This window comes from Gopherus flavomarginatus, chromosome 12 (genome assembly GCF_025201925.1).
Source record: "Gopherus flavomarginatus isolate rGopFla2 chromosome 12, rGopFla2.mat.asm, whole genome shotgun sequence".
NCBI lineage: Eukaryota > Metazoa > Chordata > Testudines > Testudinidae > Gopherus > Gopherus flavomarginatus.
This window is the reverse complement of record NC_066628.1, coordinates 5,152,191-5,171,876: the sequence shown is the minus strand read 5'-3', so window position 1 is coordinate 5,171,876 and position 19,686 is coordinate 5,152,191. Positions and strand designations below refer to the sequence as shown.

Here is a 19,686-nt window from a genome sequence, read left to right as displayed (position 1 = left end):
TGAGCGGCACACGACCCGTAACGGCTCAACGAGCGGCGCCGCCGCAAGCCGTTCATCGTGCGACCTCTAGCCAGTAACTTATGACTCATGTCACATCGCTCATATCACAGCTTGGCAGCTCTGTGAGCGAGGTGGTGGCGGCTGGTGAGTCAGAGCGCAGCTCCCGAGCAGGTTTGGGCAGGTTCCCTGCTTGGCTCGGCCCATGGGATCACAGTTGTGCCTAAATCTGGACTTCAGGTGCCTAAGTCCATTTGCAGATCTGGACCTTAGTGCTCAAGTTTCCTTCATCCCTACTAGGTACACCCGGAAACACCCCGGACGTCTCCTTTCAACAGACTTTGTGAACGGTTTTGTTTAGTAACATTCTGTTACTTCCTTCGCAGGAAGGTTCCTGGGGCATCTGGACGAACTCTCCCTGAGCACTGGCCCATCAGATAAGTATCATTAGTATTCAGTCACCTCTAGTCAAGGTAACTGAAACACTGAGCCAAGTCCTGGCTCTGTATCCTATTGATTCTTTAGAGGATCTCTCTGCTCTGCCCCTTCAGGTTCAGCTCAGAGACCAGCTCATTCCAGCAGATGATGTTTGGGTCGGGTGGCCACTGGTGGGTCCCATCCCTGAGCCAGTCAGGGATCAGGTGAGTTTCTTTCAGAATAACCCCTGGAGTCTCAGGTACTGCAGCAGGAGCAGCTGCTCTGGGGAAGGTTACAAACCAGCGTACCTTGTAGCTCCCCTGCTCTCAGATGCTCCCTGAGTTTGTAGGTTTCCCAGAGCTGGGAGGGAGCAAACTGTGAAGTGTTTTCATTTTAGTTTCATCTTGAGTATGTCTCTCATCAGGAGCCCTGCCTGCAGTGTGATTCTAGGCTGGAGCACTGGGGAAGTGCCAGAAGACCAAGAAAGTACCAGTATTTAAATGGGAGGACTGGGGCCCTACCAAATTTACTGCCGTGGAAAAAGCGTCAGGGACTGTGAAATCTGGTCTCTGTGTGCTTTTACTGTATACTGTAAAAGGTACCCTACACTGTAGGGTAAAGGTACACAGCAGTCCACAGCATGTGTCAGACTTGGGGTCCTGACCCAAAAGGGGGTCACATAGCTATTGTGTGGGGCTCACTGTTTTGCCACCCTTACTTCTGTGCTGCTGCTGGGGGCAACGCAGCCTTCAGAGCTAGGCACCTGGCCAGCAGCCACTGCTCTCCCTTCGCCCAGCTCTGAAGGCAGCACAGAAGTGAGGGTAACGATGCCTTGACCCCGAGCAGGGTCCTTAAACCCCACAGTGAAGACAGCATGACCCAGAGGCATGTCTCTCCCCGGCTCGTCTCCCGGAAAGCAAAGGAAAAAGGCTATGGTCACGAGTGAGGCTGCTGGCCCCTCGGAGGCTGTGATTACAACTACACGCAGGTGCAAACTTGCCCATCCTCCCTGCTCTGTCAGCCCTGTGGGAACCCCAAATGTGCCCCTTCTCTCCATGGCTTTCGGGGAGGCAGCATGGTGCAGTGGTTAAGGCACTGGACTGGGATATGGGCGAACTGGGGTCTAGTCCTGGCTCTACCACTGCCCTTCTAGGTGACTGTGAGCAAGTCACTGCCCTGCTCTGTGCTTTGGTTTCCCCTCCCACTCCTTGCGTGTCTTGTCTGTTTAGATTGTGATCTCAGCTGGGGCAGGGACTGTCTCTCCCTGTGTGTCTGTGCAGCGCCCGGCGCAACGGGGCCCTGATCTCAGCTGGGGCAGGGACTGTCTCTCCCTGTGTGTCTATGCAGCACCCAGCGCAACAGGGCCCTGATGTCAGCTGGGACAGGGACTGTCTCTCCCTGTGTGTCTGTGCAGCGCCCGGCGCAACAGGGCCCTGATCTCAGCTGGGGCCTCTGGGTGCTACCACTATGTTGTAGGCAGTGATACCTGTAGCTCAAGTCTCCCAACGCTTTCTGTTACAACACCCTGTTTTCAGTGCTTATAATTTTCCCAGATTTTAACCATTCAGTATGAAATTTCCGTTGCCAGATACCTGCCTGAGGATGTTTTTTGTAAGTTTCACTTAAACAGGTGAGCCGCTTACAAGCAGGACATTAGAGAAAACATCCTTCTTTGCCCAGGTTAAAAAATAAAGCTTCTTCCAAGCTTTTTGATGAAAACCTCTGGCATCTCCATGCTTTCTTGATATTTGGCCAGGGGTTGCCCTGATGGCAGACATGTGCCCCTATCCATCCCCATGAAAATCGGCCCAAATTTAACCAAATTATAAGCCTCTGAAAACATCAGTTCACACATATTCAGTGAAGATTCAGCTGCTGAACTCAACTCTCCAAAGATTTCATCTGTGCTAGGCGTGCGCCATCCCCTCACAGCTCCTGCACGAGAGCATGCACCATCCCTGTACGGCAACTGAGCCTTCTTCAGCCCAGGGCTTCCCCTGTCCTGGCTGCTTCATGCAGCCTGAGTTCTGCTCGTTCCTAACTTCTGGGTGCTCAACTAGCAGCCTCCATGTTGCTTTGGCACAGTTCTTTGGATGCAGTAAATGAGCTGGGGAGAGGCTGAGGCCGTGGCTCACAGACTGAATGAACAGATTGGCTGAAAGCCCAACGGGCAGATGGGCTTGGTGCAGAAATTAGACTAAAATTCTCTGGCCTGAGGAGGGTTGCCAGCTAATATTGCATCAGGAGCCCAAAGTTACTGGGTCAATCTCTTTCTGGAACCAGGGTGTTTTTTAGCAACATTTTGGTCTATTTAGCTGCACCCAGGCTGTTCTGGTTGCCAGCGCTTGTCTCTCTCATTTCCAACAGGGAGTAATGGGACTGGACTAGGAACTGTGCTACAGAGAAAGGAGAGGTGAGTGTAATTGTATGAGTTAAGCAGCAAAGCCCAAGCAGATGATGGAGAGACAGGTGGGCAAAGGACAGAACTGAATAAATAGATGACAATAAAATTGTATTTTTATACCTCGAAATAAAAAAATGCATTGTCTTAAAAGCATCTGGTTCAAAAGCCTGGGTTTTCTACATCACAATCCCTTGCTTTCCAGGGTCATAAATCATCAGAAGACTAGAAACGTCTCATATGGAACAATATTGCACACAGGTACAAGTCACAGTGCATTCGGATCGCAGTGCCAGGTTTTAATGACCCTGCTCGGATATATATTTTAAAACAACGAAGACTCTTTTAACAGTTTGGTCGCAAGTAGAGCTGGTCAAAATACAAAAAGCTATTTTCATGCAAAAGCGCAAAGTTGTTTTCATTTCAACGTGTTTGAAACAAACCCACTTTTCTTCATTTTTGTTCTAATGTTTACTCCAAAACAGTTATTTATTGTGTTTACTGAAAAAGTGGATTTTTGGCAAACCTGTTTTTTTGCTCTGCATTATGGAAATGCCCCCGCCGGCATTTCGCTTTGGTGGTTGCTGACTTGCTCCGCTGAGCGGGGCTGCCGCACCGGGACCCTCTCCCCGAGTCGCTCCCGGTGGGGCAGCCCGTCCCCTCGCTGCTCCCTCTGCCCCCAGCCGAGTTCGCTCCTAGCCCGCTCCCCGGGGGGCTCTGGCTCTGGGGAACACGAGGCTGGGTGAGCTGCGAGCCGGGCTCCGGGCTCCGGCTGCCCGCGGAGCAATCGGGGGCTGGGAGTCTCCGCCAGCAGGTGAGGAGGGGTGCGAGCAGGGAGCTCGGGGGGGAGAGAGGGGTGGGTGCATCGATCACACTGGGGAACTGGGGTCTATTGGGGAGGGGGCGGGCGGGGTCTACTGGGGAAGGAGCTGTGCGCTGATGGGGTAGGGGAGTTGCCTCCGGAGACAAGAACTCCGCTCCCCGGGGAACAAATCACGGGAGCGGATGGTTTGGGGGTGGGAGGGAAAATGATGTTTCTCTGTACTGAGAAAACCCGTCCCCATTGTTCCCTGGCTGCCCAGGGCAGACTCTGTTTCTTTGCCTTTGAACTGATGGGCAAAAGCGTCCTAATGCCCCCTCTGAACTGCTGTCCCAACAGCCGGAGGTGGCTCCAGGCACCACCGCTTGGGGAGTCAAGCCACAGGGCACTCTGCCTGTTGCTGCCAGGGCAGCAGGCAGGTTGCGTTCGGTGGCTTGCCTGTGGATGGTCCCCTGGTCCCGCGGCTTCAGCGGACTTCCCGCAGGTGCACCTGTGGGAGGTCCGCAGCCTGCCTGTCGTGCTTGGGGGGGCAAAATGCCTAAAGCCGCCTCTGGCTGCAGCAGCCGCTAACACCATTGGGCTCCCCAGTCGCTCTCCTTCCTCGTTCTGCCGCTGGGCCTGGCGAAGTGTAGTGGGCTGGGGCCGAGTTGCTCCACTTCGCGCTGCTGCCGGTGAGTGTGGGGTCGCTGATGGAAGAGGTGGAATGGGGGCAGAGCAGAGGGTCAGGGTAAGAGATGGGGTAGAAGGAGTTGCCCGGTGGCTCCGCAGGGACAGCCCTAACCCCTGCAGTGGGCGCAGCCATGGGGGGTGGGATGTGGCCAGGGGATAGGGCTGGTCGTCAGGGCTGGTGCTGCTGCGTATGCAGCACGCAGCTGCCATGGGCACCATGAAATTTGGGGCAATTTGGTGCCCCACTCAGCTGCTGTATGCTGTGTATGCCTAGGGATGGCCCTGCTCGGGAGAGGTGGTGTCACAAATCCACAGGATGAGAGCTGCACCCCAGCTTTTACCCAGGCTCTTGGAGGGTGCCCTTCAGAGTGGGCCTCACTGCCTCCTAGCCTGAGCCCCTGGGCTCCAGCCCTTCTGGTTCACACTGACATAGGCTCCTGCTCAGAGACTTTTACTGGCTTCAGGGACCAGTGCCCCAGCCAGTGTTTGCAGTGACTAAAGCAGCGTTTTCAAAACAGCTGGATTTGTCATTCATCTGGCACACAGCGAAGTCCTTAGCTTAGCAGAGCCACAGAAAGGTGGGACCAGAGTAAACCAGTGGTCAGACTATAGTAGGTTCCATCTCAGGCTCTGACTCCTTTGTGAGTGGTGGGAGAGAGCAGCCAGCTTCCTCCAGGAGCTCACACTTTCTCCTCTGCTGATCAGGTCTCAATCCTTTTGTCCTCAAGCTGGTCTGCACTCAGGTTCCCTGCTGAGAGGTGAGAGGAAAACCTCCTTGTAGTCCTTGGTTTTTAGGTGTTAGGGTTTTGGTCAGTGGGGTTTTTCCATTGTCTCTTTGGGCCCTTTGTTGATCTGGGTCGTTTCAACCAATTCCTTAATGACCCTGTTTGCTACAGCCCAGATGTCAAGATGACACCCACACCTTATGTGCTGTAGTGCCCTCAAGAGAAGACTTTTCCCCTTTCCCTCCACTGGGTAATAGGTCTGATCACAGAGGGAAACTGAAGTAGACACAGGATTCATAACAATTACAGAAAATTCCAACTTTGTCATGAGGGGGTTAGATTCTGATGAGTGGGTTGCACAGCAGATCAGATCTCTGAAGCCCTTTGGGGTTGGAGGGCCCAATGGGGTTTATGGTTGTGGATAGTTCTCTGAAAACATCCACTCAATGTGCAATCAAAAAAGCAAACACAATGTTGGGAATCGTTAAAGGGATAGATAATAAGACAGAAAATATCATATTGCCTCTATATAAATCCATGGTACGCCCACACCTTGAATTCTGTGTGCAGATGTGTTTGCCCCATCTCAAAAAAAACTATTAGAATTCTAAAAAATTCAAAAAAGGGCAACAAATATTATTAGAGGTCTGGAATGCCTTCCCTATGAGGAGAGATGAATAAGATTGTGACTCTTCAGCTTGGAGAAGAGACAACTAATGGGGGATATGATAGAGGTCTATAAAAATCATGATTGGTGTGGTGAAAGTAAATAAGGAAATGTTTACTCCTTCTCATAACATAAGAACCAGGGGTCACCCAATAAAATTAATAGGCAGGTTTCAAACAAACAAAAAAGTATTTCTTCACACAATGCCCAGTCAACCTGTGGAACTCCTTGCCAGAGGATGTTGTGAAGGCCAAGACTATAACAGCGTTTAAAAAAGGAACTAGATGAATTCATGGAGTACAGGTCCATCAATGGCTATTAGCCAGGTTGGGCAGGGATGGTGTCCCCAGTCTCTGTTTGCGAGAAGCTGGGAATGGGTGACAGGGGATGGATCACTTGATGATTCCCTGTTCTGCTCATTCCCTCTGGGGCACCTGGCACTGGCCACTGTTGGAAGATGGGATATTGGGCTAGCTGGACCTTTGGTCTGATGCAGTCTGGCCGTTCTTATCTTATGTAATCATTGTGGCATCAGCTCTGGCAGAACGTTGGGCTGCTGGGCAGGGAATGAGAAACCACAAATCACACCCCCATCCCTGACCTGTCCTGCTCCGTCCATCTTCGCTTTCTAATCAGCTGCAGAGTCCGGAGCAGGGAGGAGACCAGGGCCAGGACCTCCGCCCCGGTTCAGCTTGGCTGCTGCTGGGTCAGACCCAGTCAAACAGAGGAGCCAACCTCAGTCCAGCGCCTGTAACAGTGTCTCTAGCCTAAGTGTCGCTGAGGACAATGGGGCTACCAACTGGGGCTGCTGAGAGTGAAGTGCCGCTGCAGGAGTTGTGTGCTGATGGGAATGGAAACCTGGAGGCTGCCGTCGAGCCAGGTAATGGGATGTTGCTGCCTGGGACCAGGCTGGAGAGTGACCCGGAGGCTGCCCCACATGGGGCCATGTTCTCAGTGGCAGCAGCCAGTGCCCAGCAACCTCCAGTCTGTGGGCATGTCAAGGTATGAACCCCCACTCTGAACCTTAGCGTCCAAAAGATGGGGTACCTGCATAAACCCCTCTAACACTTAATTATTAGCTTAGAAATGGTAGAGCTGCCACCACCCAAAAATAGTGTTTTGGGACACTTCTGGCCCCCAAAACCTTCCTTGGGGACCCAAAACCCCTTGGGTCTCACAACAAAGGGAAATAAACCATTCCCCTCCTCCTTTCTTCCTCCCAGATCCTCCCCTCCCTGGGTACACTAGGAGATTGCTGTTAATCAACTCCTTGAATCTTAAAACAGGAAATTCACCTTTCCCCCTCCTCTCTCCCTCCCAGACTCTCCCTGAGAGAGAGACAGTGATCCTAATACAGAGAAATCAGGCTTTTCCTCCCCCTCTTCTCGCCTTTCTCCCACCAATTCCCTGGTGACTCCAGACCCTGTCCCCTGGGGTCTCACACAAGAATAAAAAAAAACAGAATCAGGTTCTTAAAAAAGAAAAGCTTTTAATGAAAGAAAGAAAAAACTAAGAATTATCTCTGTAAAATCCAGATGGAAAATGTTTACAGGGCTTTCAGCTTATAGACACTAGAGAGAATCCTCCTCCCCAGCACAAATACAAGTTACAGCAAAACAGAGAGATAATCCTTCCAGGAAAATACACACTTGCAAATAAAGAAAACAAAAATAAGCCTAATTCGCGTTATCTACCTAGTACTCACTATTCTGAACATATAAGAGCCTGTATCTGAGATTGGAGAGAACCCTGGTTGCACATCTGGTCCCTCTGAGCCCCCAGAGTGAACAACAACCAAAAACTAACAGCACACACACAGACTTCCCTCCAGCAAGATTTGAAAGTATCTTGTCCCCTGACTGGTCTTCTGGTCAAGTGACAGCCAGGCTCACTGAGCTTGATAACCCTTTACAGGCAAAAGACACATGAAGTACTCCTGTTCTATTAACCCTTAACTATCTGTTTATGACAGGGCAGCAGGGACTGGATCTCTCCCAGGGGCTCTCAGGGCACCGATCCCTGGCTCACTGTGTGTCGTTTAAACTGTGGATTCTTTGTATGTGCCTTCTGCTTCTGAACCTTTAAACTCAGGGACACATTGTCAAGCTTCTTTCTGCAGCTGAGCGGGCGAGATCTTATGAGAAGGATTCTCAGACACACGCTGGGGAAGTAACGGAAGGGGAGGCCTTGTTAGTTTAGACTCCAGAACAGTGTTTCTAAGAAAAGCAAAAACAGAGAAAGAAAAAATAACATTTCAGCACTGGGGGAAGGGCAGTTTCTTGTGTTTCTGAAGCCTTCTGATTCTGTTTCTGAGCAAGTTGCAGTGTGCGCTGTTTGTAAGAGAAATTAATCAAATTGAAATGTAGTGCAACGTCCGTATAGCACTCATGCAGGGGAAGCTGAACAAAATTACCACGGTGAATTTCAGAGGCGCAAGCTCTTAAGTGATGCAAAAACCAAGCTGAAAAGACAACAGCAGCAGCTCAGCAAGTTTGTTGTTACTATTATCATTATTATTACTAGGATGGATGGATAGGTTTTTTTGGTTTTTTTTGTCTGTGAAAGAAATTTTGGACATATTGGCAGATATGTTCTTTAATTATTATTTGGACTTCTTTTATGTAAAGTATTTATTTTTTAAATTTAGTTCAGAATTGTTGTACAGCCATCCACCTTTTACCAAAAAAGCAAAAGAACAAAAAAAAGACAAGAATGTGCAAATAACTTGTTTTGTGTTCAGGTCCAGTAAAGAATAAGCACAACTCTACCTTATATCTATTATTGAGTCTGCAAAAAACCCCTACGTAAATATGCACATGTAAATTATTTATTTATTTTTCCTACAGTTAGTTAAGTATTGTCAGAGTCACGTTCTGAGGCTGCCAAAATTTTGTGAGAACGCCAGCTCCAGAAAGTGGTATGGTTACAGGGAAAACAAAATCATTACTTTCCAGTATTTTTTTCACTCTCACTTGCATCTCTGTTCTTTGATGATAAACTCATTCTTGTTTTCTGTAGATATAGATGTGATGTTGCATTCCATATGTTTATGCAAATATGTTTACGAGTGTGAATACAATGCAACTGAAATATGTTTTATGCGAAAGGTCTCTTGTAAGGTATCATTAAAAAGCTTCTAGTCTACTGAGTGTGGTCATCCTATTTGTATAAATGTATCACTCTTGTATCTGAAGCTAGAAATATGAAGTCAAACTCTGAAGTCCTGTTGTAATTATGCAAGTGTGGGCCATTAATGGTGGCTTGGAATCTTGGTGGCTCCCATCAACTAGGACAACTGACTGTAGATGGCCCTGTTTACCTGCAAGCCTCCACTGCATACATGCGGGCCAGTCCTGAAAGAATGGAGGGGGGCTCACAGGACATGTGACCATGTCACCTGGTACTGGAATCCACCTTAAACCTGGTGCTTTTCCATTTGGAAAGAGGGGTGGGGACCCAGAGAGACGAAGGACTCTTGCCTTGTGCCAAAGCTATAAAAGGGGGTGGAACAGAACAAAGGAGGCTGCCAGTCCTGAGGAATCCCCGAGTTACCACCTGAGCTGCAACTAACAAGGTCTGTACCAGGGGGAAATGTTTGGGCCCAGACTAGTAAGGTATCTCATCAGTTAAAGAAGCTTATTGGAACATCTCTGAAGGTGAGATTTACCTGTATTCAGGTTCTCAATGTATTAGGCTTAGACGTGCATGTTTTTGTTTTATTTTGCTTGTTAACTTACTTTGTTCTGTCGGTTATTGCTTGGAACCACCTAAATCCTACTTTTTATACTCAGTAAAAGCACTTTTGTTGATTAATTAACCCAGAGTAAGTGATTAATACCTGTGGGAGCAAACAGCTGCACATCTCTCTCTATCAGTCTTATAGAGGGTGACCAATTTTAAGTTTACCCTGTATAAGCTTTATACAGAGTAAAATGGATTTATTTGAGGTTTGGATCCCATTGAGAACTGGGTGGCTGGAGACAGGAGTACATGCTGAGCTGTTTTCAGTTTAGGCTGCAGCTTTGGGGGCCTGGTCCAGACCTGGGTCTGTTGCAGCAGGCTAGCATCTCTGGCTCAACAAGGCAGGGTTCTGAAGTCACAAGCTGGCAAAGAAAACTGGCTCAGGACTAGTCTCAGCAGATCAGGTGACAGTCCCAAGGGGGTCTCTGTGACCGAACCTGTCACAGTAGATTTATATCTGAGTGCTGTGTTTTAAATAGAGTGGTTGGCCTGAATTGGATCTTACACACTGTTGTTGATGCGCCTGTGGGGCTAGGGAGTCAGGTGGAAGTGGCTGAGCACTCCAAGGGATGTTCAGAGGCTTTGGGGGTTGGTGGGTGCCTATCGCTAAGCTGTACAGAGCAAGCAAGGCCTGCAGGGGGCTGGAAGATCGTGCTTGCACTGCCAGGGGTAGGTGGTTTCAGAGAGCTGACCCATGGCAGGTAGGGACAAGGCTCCCCCAAAGGGGCCTCATATGCCTGCTATGAATTGCTCAAACGAACACATGTACTCTGCTCATTCCACCCCTGTGCCCCCAGGTACAACCCACACCAGGCATTCTACCGGGGCGAGGAGAACAAGAGCCCTCCTGCCCTTCTGTTCCATTCCTGCTGCTTGCACGGAGCTAAGCTGCCTGCAATGGTTTTTCAGTGTTTGCTACTTTGTAAGTGGGTTTGGTGTTTGAGTGGATGGGGAGGGGAAAAAGGAATCGGAAAGTTGTATCCAGAGGGTTTAGGGAAGCATCAACCTCCATAGTCCCATGAAAGCTGTAGCAAATAAAATATATGAACTACCACCCTGCACCGCCTCATGTTCCCTGCTGTGTGTCAGCCTATGATGCAAGGATGGGGGTTCACAAGACGTCTCTGTTTTCCTTGCTCGCCAGAACCCAACCCCAGTGGTGCCTTGGTGCCCACTTCTAGTTTTCCCTAGGGGTGCTCACCACTGGGCAGCAGGAGGTTCAGTTACTCAGTTGGTTTTAAGAGGCATGGCAGGAGAGGGGAGGTAGGACCCCTTAAAACTATATTGGGCACAGACAGGGCCGCCCAGAGGGGGGGCAAGTGGGGCAATTTGCCCCAGGCTCTGCAGGGGCCCCCACGAGAGTTTTTTTCAGGGCCCCTGGAGCGGGATCCTTCACTCGCTGTGGGGGCCCCGGAAAGTGAGCGTGAAAAAAATACTGGAAAGTAATGATTTTGTTTTCCGTGTAACCATACCACTTTCTAGAGCTGGCGTTCTCACAAAATTTTGGCAGCCTCAGAACGTGACTCTGACAATACGTAACTAACTGTAGGAAAAATATATAAATTATTTACATGTGCATATTTACACAGGGGTTTTTTGCAGACTCAATAATAGAAATAAGGTACAGTTGTGCTTATTCTTTACTGGACCTGAACATAAAACAAGTTATTTGCACATTCTTGTCTTTTTTGTTCTTTTGCTTTTTTGGTAAAAGGTAGATGGCTGTACAACAATTCTGAACTAAATTTAAAAATACATACTTTACATAAAAGAAGTCCAAATAATAATTAAAGAACATATCTGCCAATATATGTCCAAAATTTCTTTCACAGACAAAAAAAAAAACAAAAAAAACCTATCCATCCATCCCAGTAATAATAATGATAATAGTAACAACAAACTCGCTGAGCCACTGCTGTTGTCTTTTCAGCTTGGTTTTTGCATCACTTAAAAGCTTGTGCCTCTGAAATTCACCGTGCTAATTTTGTTCAACTTCCCCTGCATGAGTGCTATACGGACATTGCACTACATTTCAATTTGATTAATTTCTCTTACAAACAGCGCACACTGCAACTTGCTCAGAAACAGAATCAGAAGGCTTCAGAAACACAAGAAACTGCCCTTCGCCCAGTGCTGAAATGTTCATTTTTCTTTCTGTTTTGCTTTCCTTAGAAACGCTGTTCTGGAGTCTAAACTAACAAGGCCTCCCCTTCCCTTACTTCCCCAGCGTGTGTCTGAGAATCTTTCTGATAAGATCTCACCCTCTCAGCTGCAGAAAGAAACTTGACAACGTGTCCCTGAGTTGAAAGGTTCAGAAGCAGAAGGCACATACAAAGAATCCACAGTTTAAACGACACACACTTATTGCTTGAGGGCCCCACTGCCTGATTTTGAGATGTTGGCCAGGCTGATGAACGGGGACATGGTTCATTCAAGTAGGTATGAATGAGTTGTATCAGTGTCATTTCTAGGAGGCTTATTTTGAGCTCCCTTCCAGTGCAGTCCCTTTTCCCATCACATACACCTCAGGTTTGCCTACAGATCCACCGTCTTTCCATGTAGCACCGTGAGCTGCTGACCCCTTTCTCGTCATTCAGATACGCGCAGTCATCACCTCCTCTTATCTGAAACCTGCAACACAGAAGCCAGAGAGCTGCAGTCAGGCAGAGCCGGGGTATTTCACACCAGTCACAGCCAGGGGAGCCGTTCTCCACAGTGGAGGCCTGAGTGCGGAGCAGCTACTCTCACAGCCCCTCAAGAGCAGAGCTCAGGACAGTGGGGGCTTTGCAGAACCACTGATTGTCAGTGCCCCTCTATGCTGAGCAGCCCACGGGGGTGCTGGAGAATGGAAAGTCCCCATCAGGACGGAGAGAATTTGAGAGACTAATTTTCAAAAGGGACCAGTCCTCGAACAAGAGGGGCAGACCCTCATCAGAACCAGATGACTGAGCAGGGAAAGTGGGGGGCACTTGCTCCTTGAAACACTCTGAGCAGAATCAAGATGACACTGAAAGAGGAAATTGCATTCAGGGTTTCCTCTTCCGTTGATCTATAAAACTCCTGAGCGTTCCATTGGGAAGAGGGAAAAGAGTGTGTTTGAGAAGTTCCTTTGCGAAAGCAGGAGTTCCTTGTTTGTAACCATCACATGACTCTCCCAGAGTTACTCTGCAGTGGCAGGTGGAGCTCTTGGGACAGCATGGCCTCTAAGGAGGTTTCGGAGGGTTCAGCACTGGTTCGGGGTCCTACAGCAGCTGGACTGCAGGGTCCCACATCCTAAGGAGGGTACCAGACAGGGAGTCTGTACCCCAGAAGTGTGCCACAGAGGCCTGAACTAGAGACAGTGTCTGGTAGCTATTCGGGCCCAGTGGAGCTGGAAGCAGGGGGGATCCAAAGGTTGGGTCCAATACAGCAGAATGGGGACTGGCCGTGGGGGAGCACTGACCCAGCGCCATAACAGCCTGATTTTTCAAAGTACTGAAGTAACCCGGACCAGAGAAGTGGGGGGTCTCCATCCTCCTCTAGTGGCTGGCCTGTGTAAGAGCTTTATCAGTCAGGAGGGGTTTTCAGTTAAAGAAGTGGATTCTTTAGCTCCAGTGACAGGGATGGTGTGTCTCAGATGAGGGCTGGGGAAGAACAGCGAGTGTCCCAGCTGAAATCCCAGCACACTGCAAGGGCACCTCTGGCTGTGGCTGGCTCCCACTGGTCTCTAATACACGCAGTATGCGAACAGACTAGGGCTGTGTCTGGCTGTTTTACTACCACTGAATGGTGGGTCCAGCTGAACTCAAACAGCTCAGACACCAGAATCCCCAAGCCCAGGGAATTAGTACAGAGGGTGAGACAGACTCACAGGTTGTTGAATTCAGTGCTGTTGGTCCATTTCCAGGGCTGCCCCTGCTCCCTCCAGAGGCCGATCCAGTGGTCATGGATATCCTTATGGCGCAGCAGGAACATCTGAAAGAAAGAGGGACAGCATGGATCAACCCCAGCTCTGGTGCTTTCCCCGCCCCCCTCTTCAGGGCTCTGAACTGCAGAGAATCCTAGTCACACACTGAAGGGGCTCAATTTATTTTCAGAAGGAAACTGGATTTCCCCTTCCCTCTTGCAAAGCACAAGATCACCCAGGCTGTATTAACCCTCCCTGCCCCTGTGCTCCCAGTCACCTGTACCCCAAGTTCCCCTGGGCTGGGGGAAGCTGCTGGGTCTGTTCTCACAGAGCAGCTGCTGTTCCCCACAGCAAGGTAGGAGGTGGGAGCGAGTCAAGCTGAAGTGGGAGGGGTCAATGTGAGAGGATCCCCCCCTATCCTCAGCTGGCTGCTCCTTTCCCATCTCCAAAGCAGGAGCGCTGCCTGTGTTCTCAGGCCCACTCCAGCAGCCAGCACGCCAGAAGATGCCTGAGCCATCCCTGCCTTAGACAGGGGCTGTCTCCTTATTTGGGGAGGGGGCAGCTGAGAATGGGCAATCCCTGTGGTCACACACAGACAGCAGGGCCCTGGGCCCAGCATTGAGCGGCTGGAAGTCCATTCGCTCTGGCCTCCCAGCACGAGAGGGGTCAGAGCTGCTCCTTGCCCCGCAGGGGCAGAGCCCACATCCTACTGCAGCAGCTGCTGTGCTAAGGACAGTGTATCCCAATTAGAGAGTCGCTCACCAATTCCTGCTCACTGTCAATCCCAGCCAAGGAGGCACCAAAGGAGGAGCAGAGTCTCTGAACGTAGGTCCAGTTCCCTTCAGTCTCGGAGAAATAGTAGCATTTCCCTCGGTACTCGATCCAGCCGTCTGTGCATGCAGGGGGGCACAGATCAGCTGATGAAAGCTTAGATGCCAGCACTGAGAATGAGAAAGTAACATGTGAGGTAAGAGCTGCATGTAGAATTGGGCATTTGACTAGTACAAAAATAATCGTTCAATTAACCAGTCAAATGTGTCAAAAAACGGTCAAATATTTTAAAATACCAATTTATCAGAACAATAACAAACAAGAACAAGAGTTCATTGTCTCCAGGAGATTTAGCTTTAGATAGATACTTACGCCTAGTTTAAAAAATAAATATAAAAAAAAAAGTACTTAACTGACTTATTTTAACTCAGATCAAAAAGTAAAACAATGAAAGGAAGTTCTGAAAAACACGCACACAATCAAAAAGGCAGGTGGACTCCTACCCCCAGGGTTCTTGCTGGAGTATTTGATACTGTGACTGCAGCCAAACAGGCAGTCAATTGACCGACATGCCACGCCTACTGGGATCCCCAGCCTGGGCCTGTCCACTGCAATCAGATGCAGGTTAACGGAGATGTTTGTCACAGTAAATTTGCCTGGCAGGGAGGATTCCAGGGACACTCCTAGCCTGGGAGGGACTAACACAGCTCAGAGCATTTCATCCCAGGCACAAGATCAACTGCTGGATGTTCAACCTAGCAACAAACAGCAGGTGAATAACAGAAGAATGTGCAGTAACTTTCACACAGGGACATGAAAGTCACAAGGTGGCATGAGAAACCGCAGCAACAGGAAGTGACCAGTTACCTTGTCAGCCAGGAATGATGTAACTCAATTCACCAGGGCCGTCCTTAGGCATAGGCAACATAGGCAGCTGCGTAGGGCACCTGAAAATTTGGGGCACCACTGGGTCTTAGTGTCCACCCGCTTGTTTTCCTATCCCTGTTCTGACCCTTCCTGCAGGCTCCCACAGATGGCTGCTCTAGCCTGGTGAGTCTTCCTTGGGAGGGAATCTAGTAGTTAAAAGTGAAAAAACCTCCAGCCTGCCAGACCTATTAGCACAACATTGAAACTGTTAAAGAGACATTCAAGGGGTAATAAAGCCATTTAACAGGCATTTGCCAACTCCAAGGTATATACTGACAGGTTTCAGAGTGGTAGTCCTGTTAGTCTGTATCAGCAAAAACAAGGATGAGTCCTTGTGTCACCTCAAAGACTAACAAATTATTTGGGCATAAGCTTTTGTAGACTAGAACCCATTTCATCAGATGTCCACGAAAGCTTATGCCCAAATAAATTTTTATACTGTCAGTTTATGACTTTATTGACAAAAACAGTTGTGCATTAATGTAATATTTACACAGAACATGTCAGTCTACAGGACCTTAGTTTAAAATTTGCTTTAAAATATTTCATTAGTGAGCTGGTGAAGATTATAAAATCACATTTCTAAAAAATGCTTGCATAGAGTTTTAGATGCACAATCATCTTTAGCCTTAAATGTGTGAATCTTCACACATAGTTTTTTAAATAAATCATTCAAAAGACCTCCCTTATCTAAAATACACATTTTAATTACTATAGTTAAAAAAAAAAGTGCTTCCAAGTCTTCCTGTCCTTTCTGTCCATCCCTTAAAGGGACAACAGTCCTTCCCTTCCAGATAGCTGGACAAAGAGTTCCCTTTCTTTACTTCTGACTATCCGACAAACTAGTTTTAAAAGAACTCTCCAGCAAAATCAGAACCTTAGTAAGACAAAATCCTTGTTATACCTAAAATCTTTGGAAACATATTTTTTTAAAGTTGGTGAAATTTCATAACCATGTCTCTTGTTATGGAGATCACACAAAGTAAATTACTGTTCCCTTTTTCTAAAAGCAACGAACATTGTTATGAACACACTAAACCTCTCTGATTAATTTAAAAGAATGTCTTTGTTTCAGTGAGTTAAATATGTAGTAATCTGGAATGCTGGCTTAAGATTTGAGTACATTTAAAATATAAATTCAACTTAGAAATACTGATGAAGAAAATGTAAAAACAGAGAAGAGCTGCATCATGTATTCCATTATATGTAATGTTGTATTCAGCAGGACAGCTGACTCACCCTTACTATGAAGTTTTTGCAAATAAATCTCTGACAAACTTCAGGGCATATCAAAAAACCTGTGACTGACATTTTTTATTCCCAAATTTTAGTGCTTTTAATTAGGTACTTTCTTCATGTCCATTCTGCATGAGGGAGAGGGCATGGAAGTCTCTGCGGGGAACTGTGACTCTCCGCCACCATGAGGCAGGCCGGGCATCTCATTATCCTTTGCTGTCAAGTCCCTCCTCCCCCTCCCCCACCAGGCTGTGAGCTTGGGCTGCCATCCGGCATAGGGGCACCAGTTTAATAATACTGCCTAGGGCCCCATAAATCCTAAGGACGGCCCTGCAATTCACCTCCTACCTGCAGACTTTTCTTTCCCCAAATACAGCAGCAAGAAAGATACTTGCTGGAAGCCCTCACACAGTGTAACCTTTTCAGTGCTAGGAAAAAACAGCAGTGGGGTCACCCATAATTGACACCCAAGAGATATCTGAAAGGCCTGACTAGTTGAGAGGAGTCCGACTCCAACCCCTCCAGACATTTTTGAGCATATCACCCTTTTTTTGCACCACAGTAACTGGGTAAGTGGTTCTAAAGCCTTCCCATGTGGCTGGCGCTCAGGGAGGAACGGACACTAAGTCTGGAAGAGTCAGGAAATCAGGCCACTATCATCAAAGAAAGAGCATGCACTCATCGCACTCACAAGCCATGTCTTGCCCTGTAGATTTAACTGTGCAGTGCACAGTAGTCCACACCCCTCCCTTACAGAACTGAGCAGAGAAGTCAGTGACTAACAGCTGATGGCACAGGCTGTCTCTACCATCCATCTCCAGGTCAGATGCCATGTGTTCTGCAGAGCTCTCTGCAATTGTAGGAGTGTAACCAACCCTACGCTCACAGGTCCCGCCTTACACTGAGAGCCAGTGCTGCCCACTGCAACAGCCTGCCATTACACAGGGAGCCGGGATTCAGGGCCCATCTGCATCAGAGGAATTTGCACTAGTGACACAGTTCCATCAGGGCAAACACCTCCTGGAGATGCACTAGAGCACAGGGCCAGCGCTTCTGTTTAGGGGACCTAGGGGGTCGCCTAAGGCACCAGGATTGGGGGGGGGGGGCGGCATTTTGCCACCCTTGGCAGCAATTCGGCAGCAGGGGGTCCTTCCGCGCTCTGGGTCTTCAGCGGCAATTCTGTGGCGGGTCCTTCACTCACTCCGGGACCCGCCGCCGAAGTGCCCCAAACACCTTGAGCGCGGAAGGACACCCCCACCGCAGAATTGCCGCCAACGACCAGAAGCGCGGAAGGACCCCTGCCACGGGCGCCAAAAACCCTGACGCCGCTCCTGCTGGAGCAGTGTGGCTCACTCTGGTAACTCCTGCAGCGAACTGCACCCAGGCAAGCTCCTTTGTGTACCAGTGCAGTGCGTCTGCTTTGGGTCTGCACCAATTCAACTGCACGGATGTCATGACATCGGCACAGACTATTCCTAATGCAGACAGACCTGGATTCAATCCCCTCTGCCAGCTGCTAAACCCTCCTGGGGCCCACAGCTAAATCCCACCTCACTGACCATCTTACAGCACCCCCCGCCCCAGACTACTGGCAGGTACAGCAGGGTTCATGTTCACAGCAAACACACGCCCTCTGCACTAGCACCTGCTGGCTGTGCAGCCCAGGGGAGTGAATGGTGCTAAGTGACGCTTCATGGCCAAGATCAGTGATTGGTGGGTTTCAACACTGCATTGATGGAGGGGTCTAGACTGAATTCTATGGCTCATTTCAATAACACGGCAGCACCTGCTGCCCAGCCACAGGCATGACCTGAAGATGCAGGAAGGCCAGGCTGGTAACCTCAAAGCAACACAGAGCAGGCAAAGGGCTCATCGCTGCTCTGCGCCCTGTCCCATGGGACACCCTGGTAAGTGACTGCTTCATGGCACATGGTAAAAGTGACTTGGACCCAAAGTGCTCAGAGCTGAGCCGCGGGGAGCTAATGTCAGTCACATCGTTGGACACAGAGACTGACCAGGTGCCGCGGTCTGGGAGGGAGCAGGAGGAGGGTCATGAAAGAACATCCCCCAGGAATCCTCAGTCTCAAGGGCAGAAGCCAGATAGGCCAGGAAGAGAGAGTGATGGTGGTAGGTCCCAGGGGAATGGGATTCACAGAGATCGTAGAGGCAGGGGAGAGGAGGGGAGAGGAAGGGAGCAGGGTGGAAGCTGGGAACTCACCTGCCAGAGCAATGATGACGGCGATCAAAGCAGATGATACAACTATCAGTGCAACCACAACTGGACCAGTTTGACTTTTCTTGCAGTTATGACAAGGTTCTGAAACACAAAGACCCCATCAGGCCGGCCACAAGGACTCGTCTCGAGCTGCCCTAGAACATGCCCAGTTCTGTCGATTGCTCCTTCTGTCAGACGCTCTGGGAGAGGAGCCCGGAGGCTCAGGCAGGCTGGGGCTGGCAGAACAGTCCCTCCTTCCCCTCAGCCCAGAGCCCTCCCTCGGCACCTCCAGCCAGGCTGTCACACGGCCTGGTGAGTCCAGGGGCACAGAGACAAGGACCCATTTGTTCTGGTTGCAGACCTCAAGCTGATTCACCTTCCCCCCTGTGCCCCCTGCCAAGCGCTGGCTGGGTCCACACTGTTGAGTGCACCTGTCCCCTCACACTGGGGTCTCGCACTGGCCATACACAGCAGAAGGGGGGAGAACAAACCAGGCAGAGATAGGCCAGGGCTGTCACAGGGGGTCTGACACATCCAGCCCAAAAGGCCCCTGCACAGACCCACGGCCACCGCTGTGTGCGCCAGACAGCAGCTGTGAGCCAGGGATCGGTGCCCTGAGGGCCCCTGGGGGAGATCCAGTCCCTGCTGCCCAGGGACAGGAGGTTGCTGGGCACTGGCTGCTGCCACTAAGAACATGGCCCCATGTGGGGCAGCCTCAGGGTCACTCTCCAGCCTGGTCCCAGGCAGCAACACCCCATTACCTGGCTCCACGCTAGCCTCCAGGTTTCCCTTGCCATCAACATGCAACTCCTGCAGCGGCACTTCGCTCTCAGCAGCCCCAGTTGCTGGCCCCATTGTCTCTCAGCGACACTCAGGTTAGAGATGCTGTTACAGGCGCTGGGCTGAGGTTGGCTCCTCTGTCTGACTGGGTCTGATCCAGCAGCAGCGAAGTCGAGCCGGGGCAGAGGTCCTGGCCCTGGTCTCCTCCCTGTTGCAGACTCTGCAGCTGATCAGAAAGCCAAGATGGACCAAGCAGGACAGGTCAGGGCTAGGGGTGTGATTTGTGGTTTCTCATTCCCTGCCCAGCAGTCCAACGTTCTGCCAGAGCTGATGCCACAATGATTACATAAGATAAGAACAGCCAGACTGGGTCAGACCAAAGGTCCAGCTAGACCAATATCCCATCTTCCCACAATGGCCAGTGCCAGGTGCCC

At 49.8% G+C, this 19,686-nt stretch overlaps 1 protein-coding gene across 1 annotated transcript; it reads right to left on the bottom strand.

The window, feature by feature from the left end:
- Positions 1 to 11,902: 11,902 nt before the first annotated feature.
- LOC127032340 (C-type lectin domain family 2 member D-like) lies at positions 11,903 to 19,351 on the bottom strand. The gene is made up of 5 exons (XM_050919555.1): positions 19,234 to 19,351; positions 18,476 to 18,574; positions 14,086 to 14,264; positions 13,288 to 13,391; positions 11,903 to 12,068 (listed from the first exon to the last, which is right to left on the bottom strand). Exons 1-5 carry the CDS (start codon positions 19,325 to 19,327, stop codon positions 11,963 to 11,965), a joined length of 582 nt encoding a protein of 193 aa, XP_050775512.1. The 5' UTR covers positions 19,328 to 19,351; the 3' UTR covers positions 11,903 to 11,962.
- Between the last annotated feature and the right edge of the window lie 335 nt (positions 19,352 to 19,686).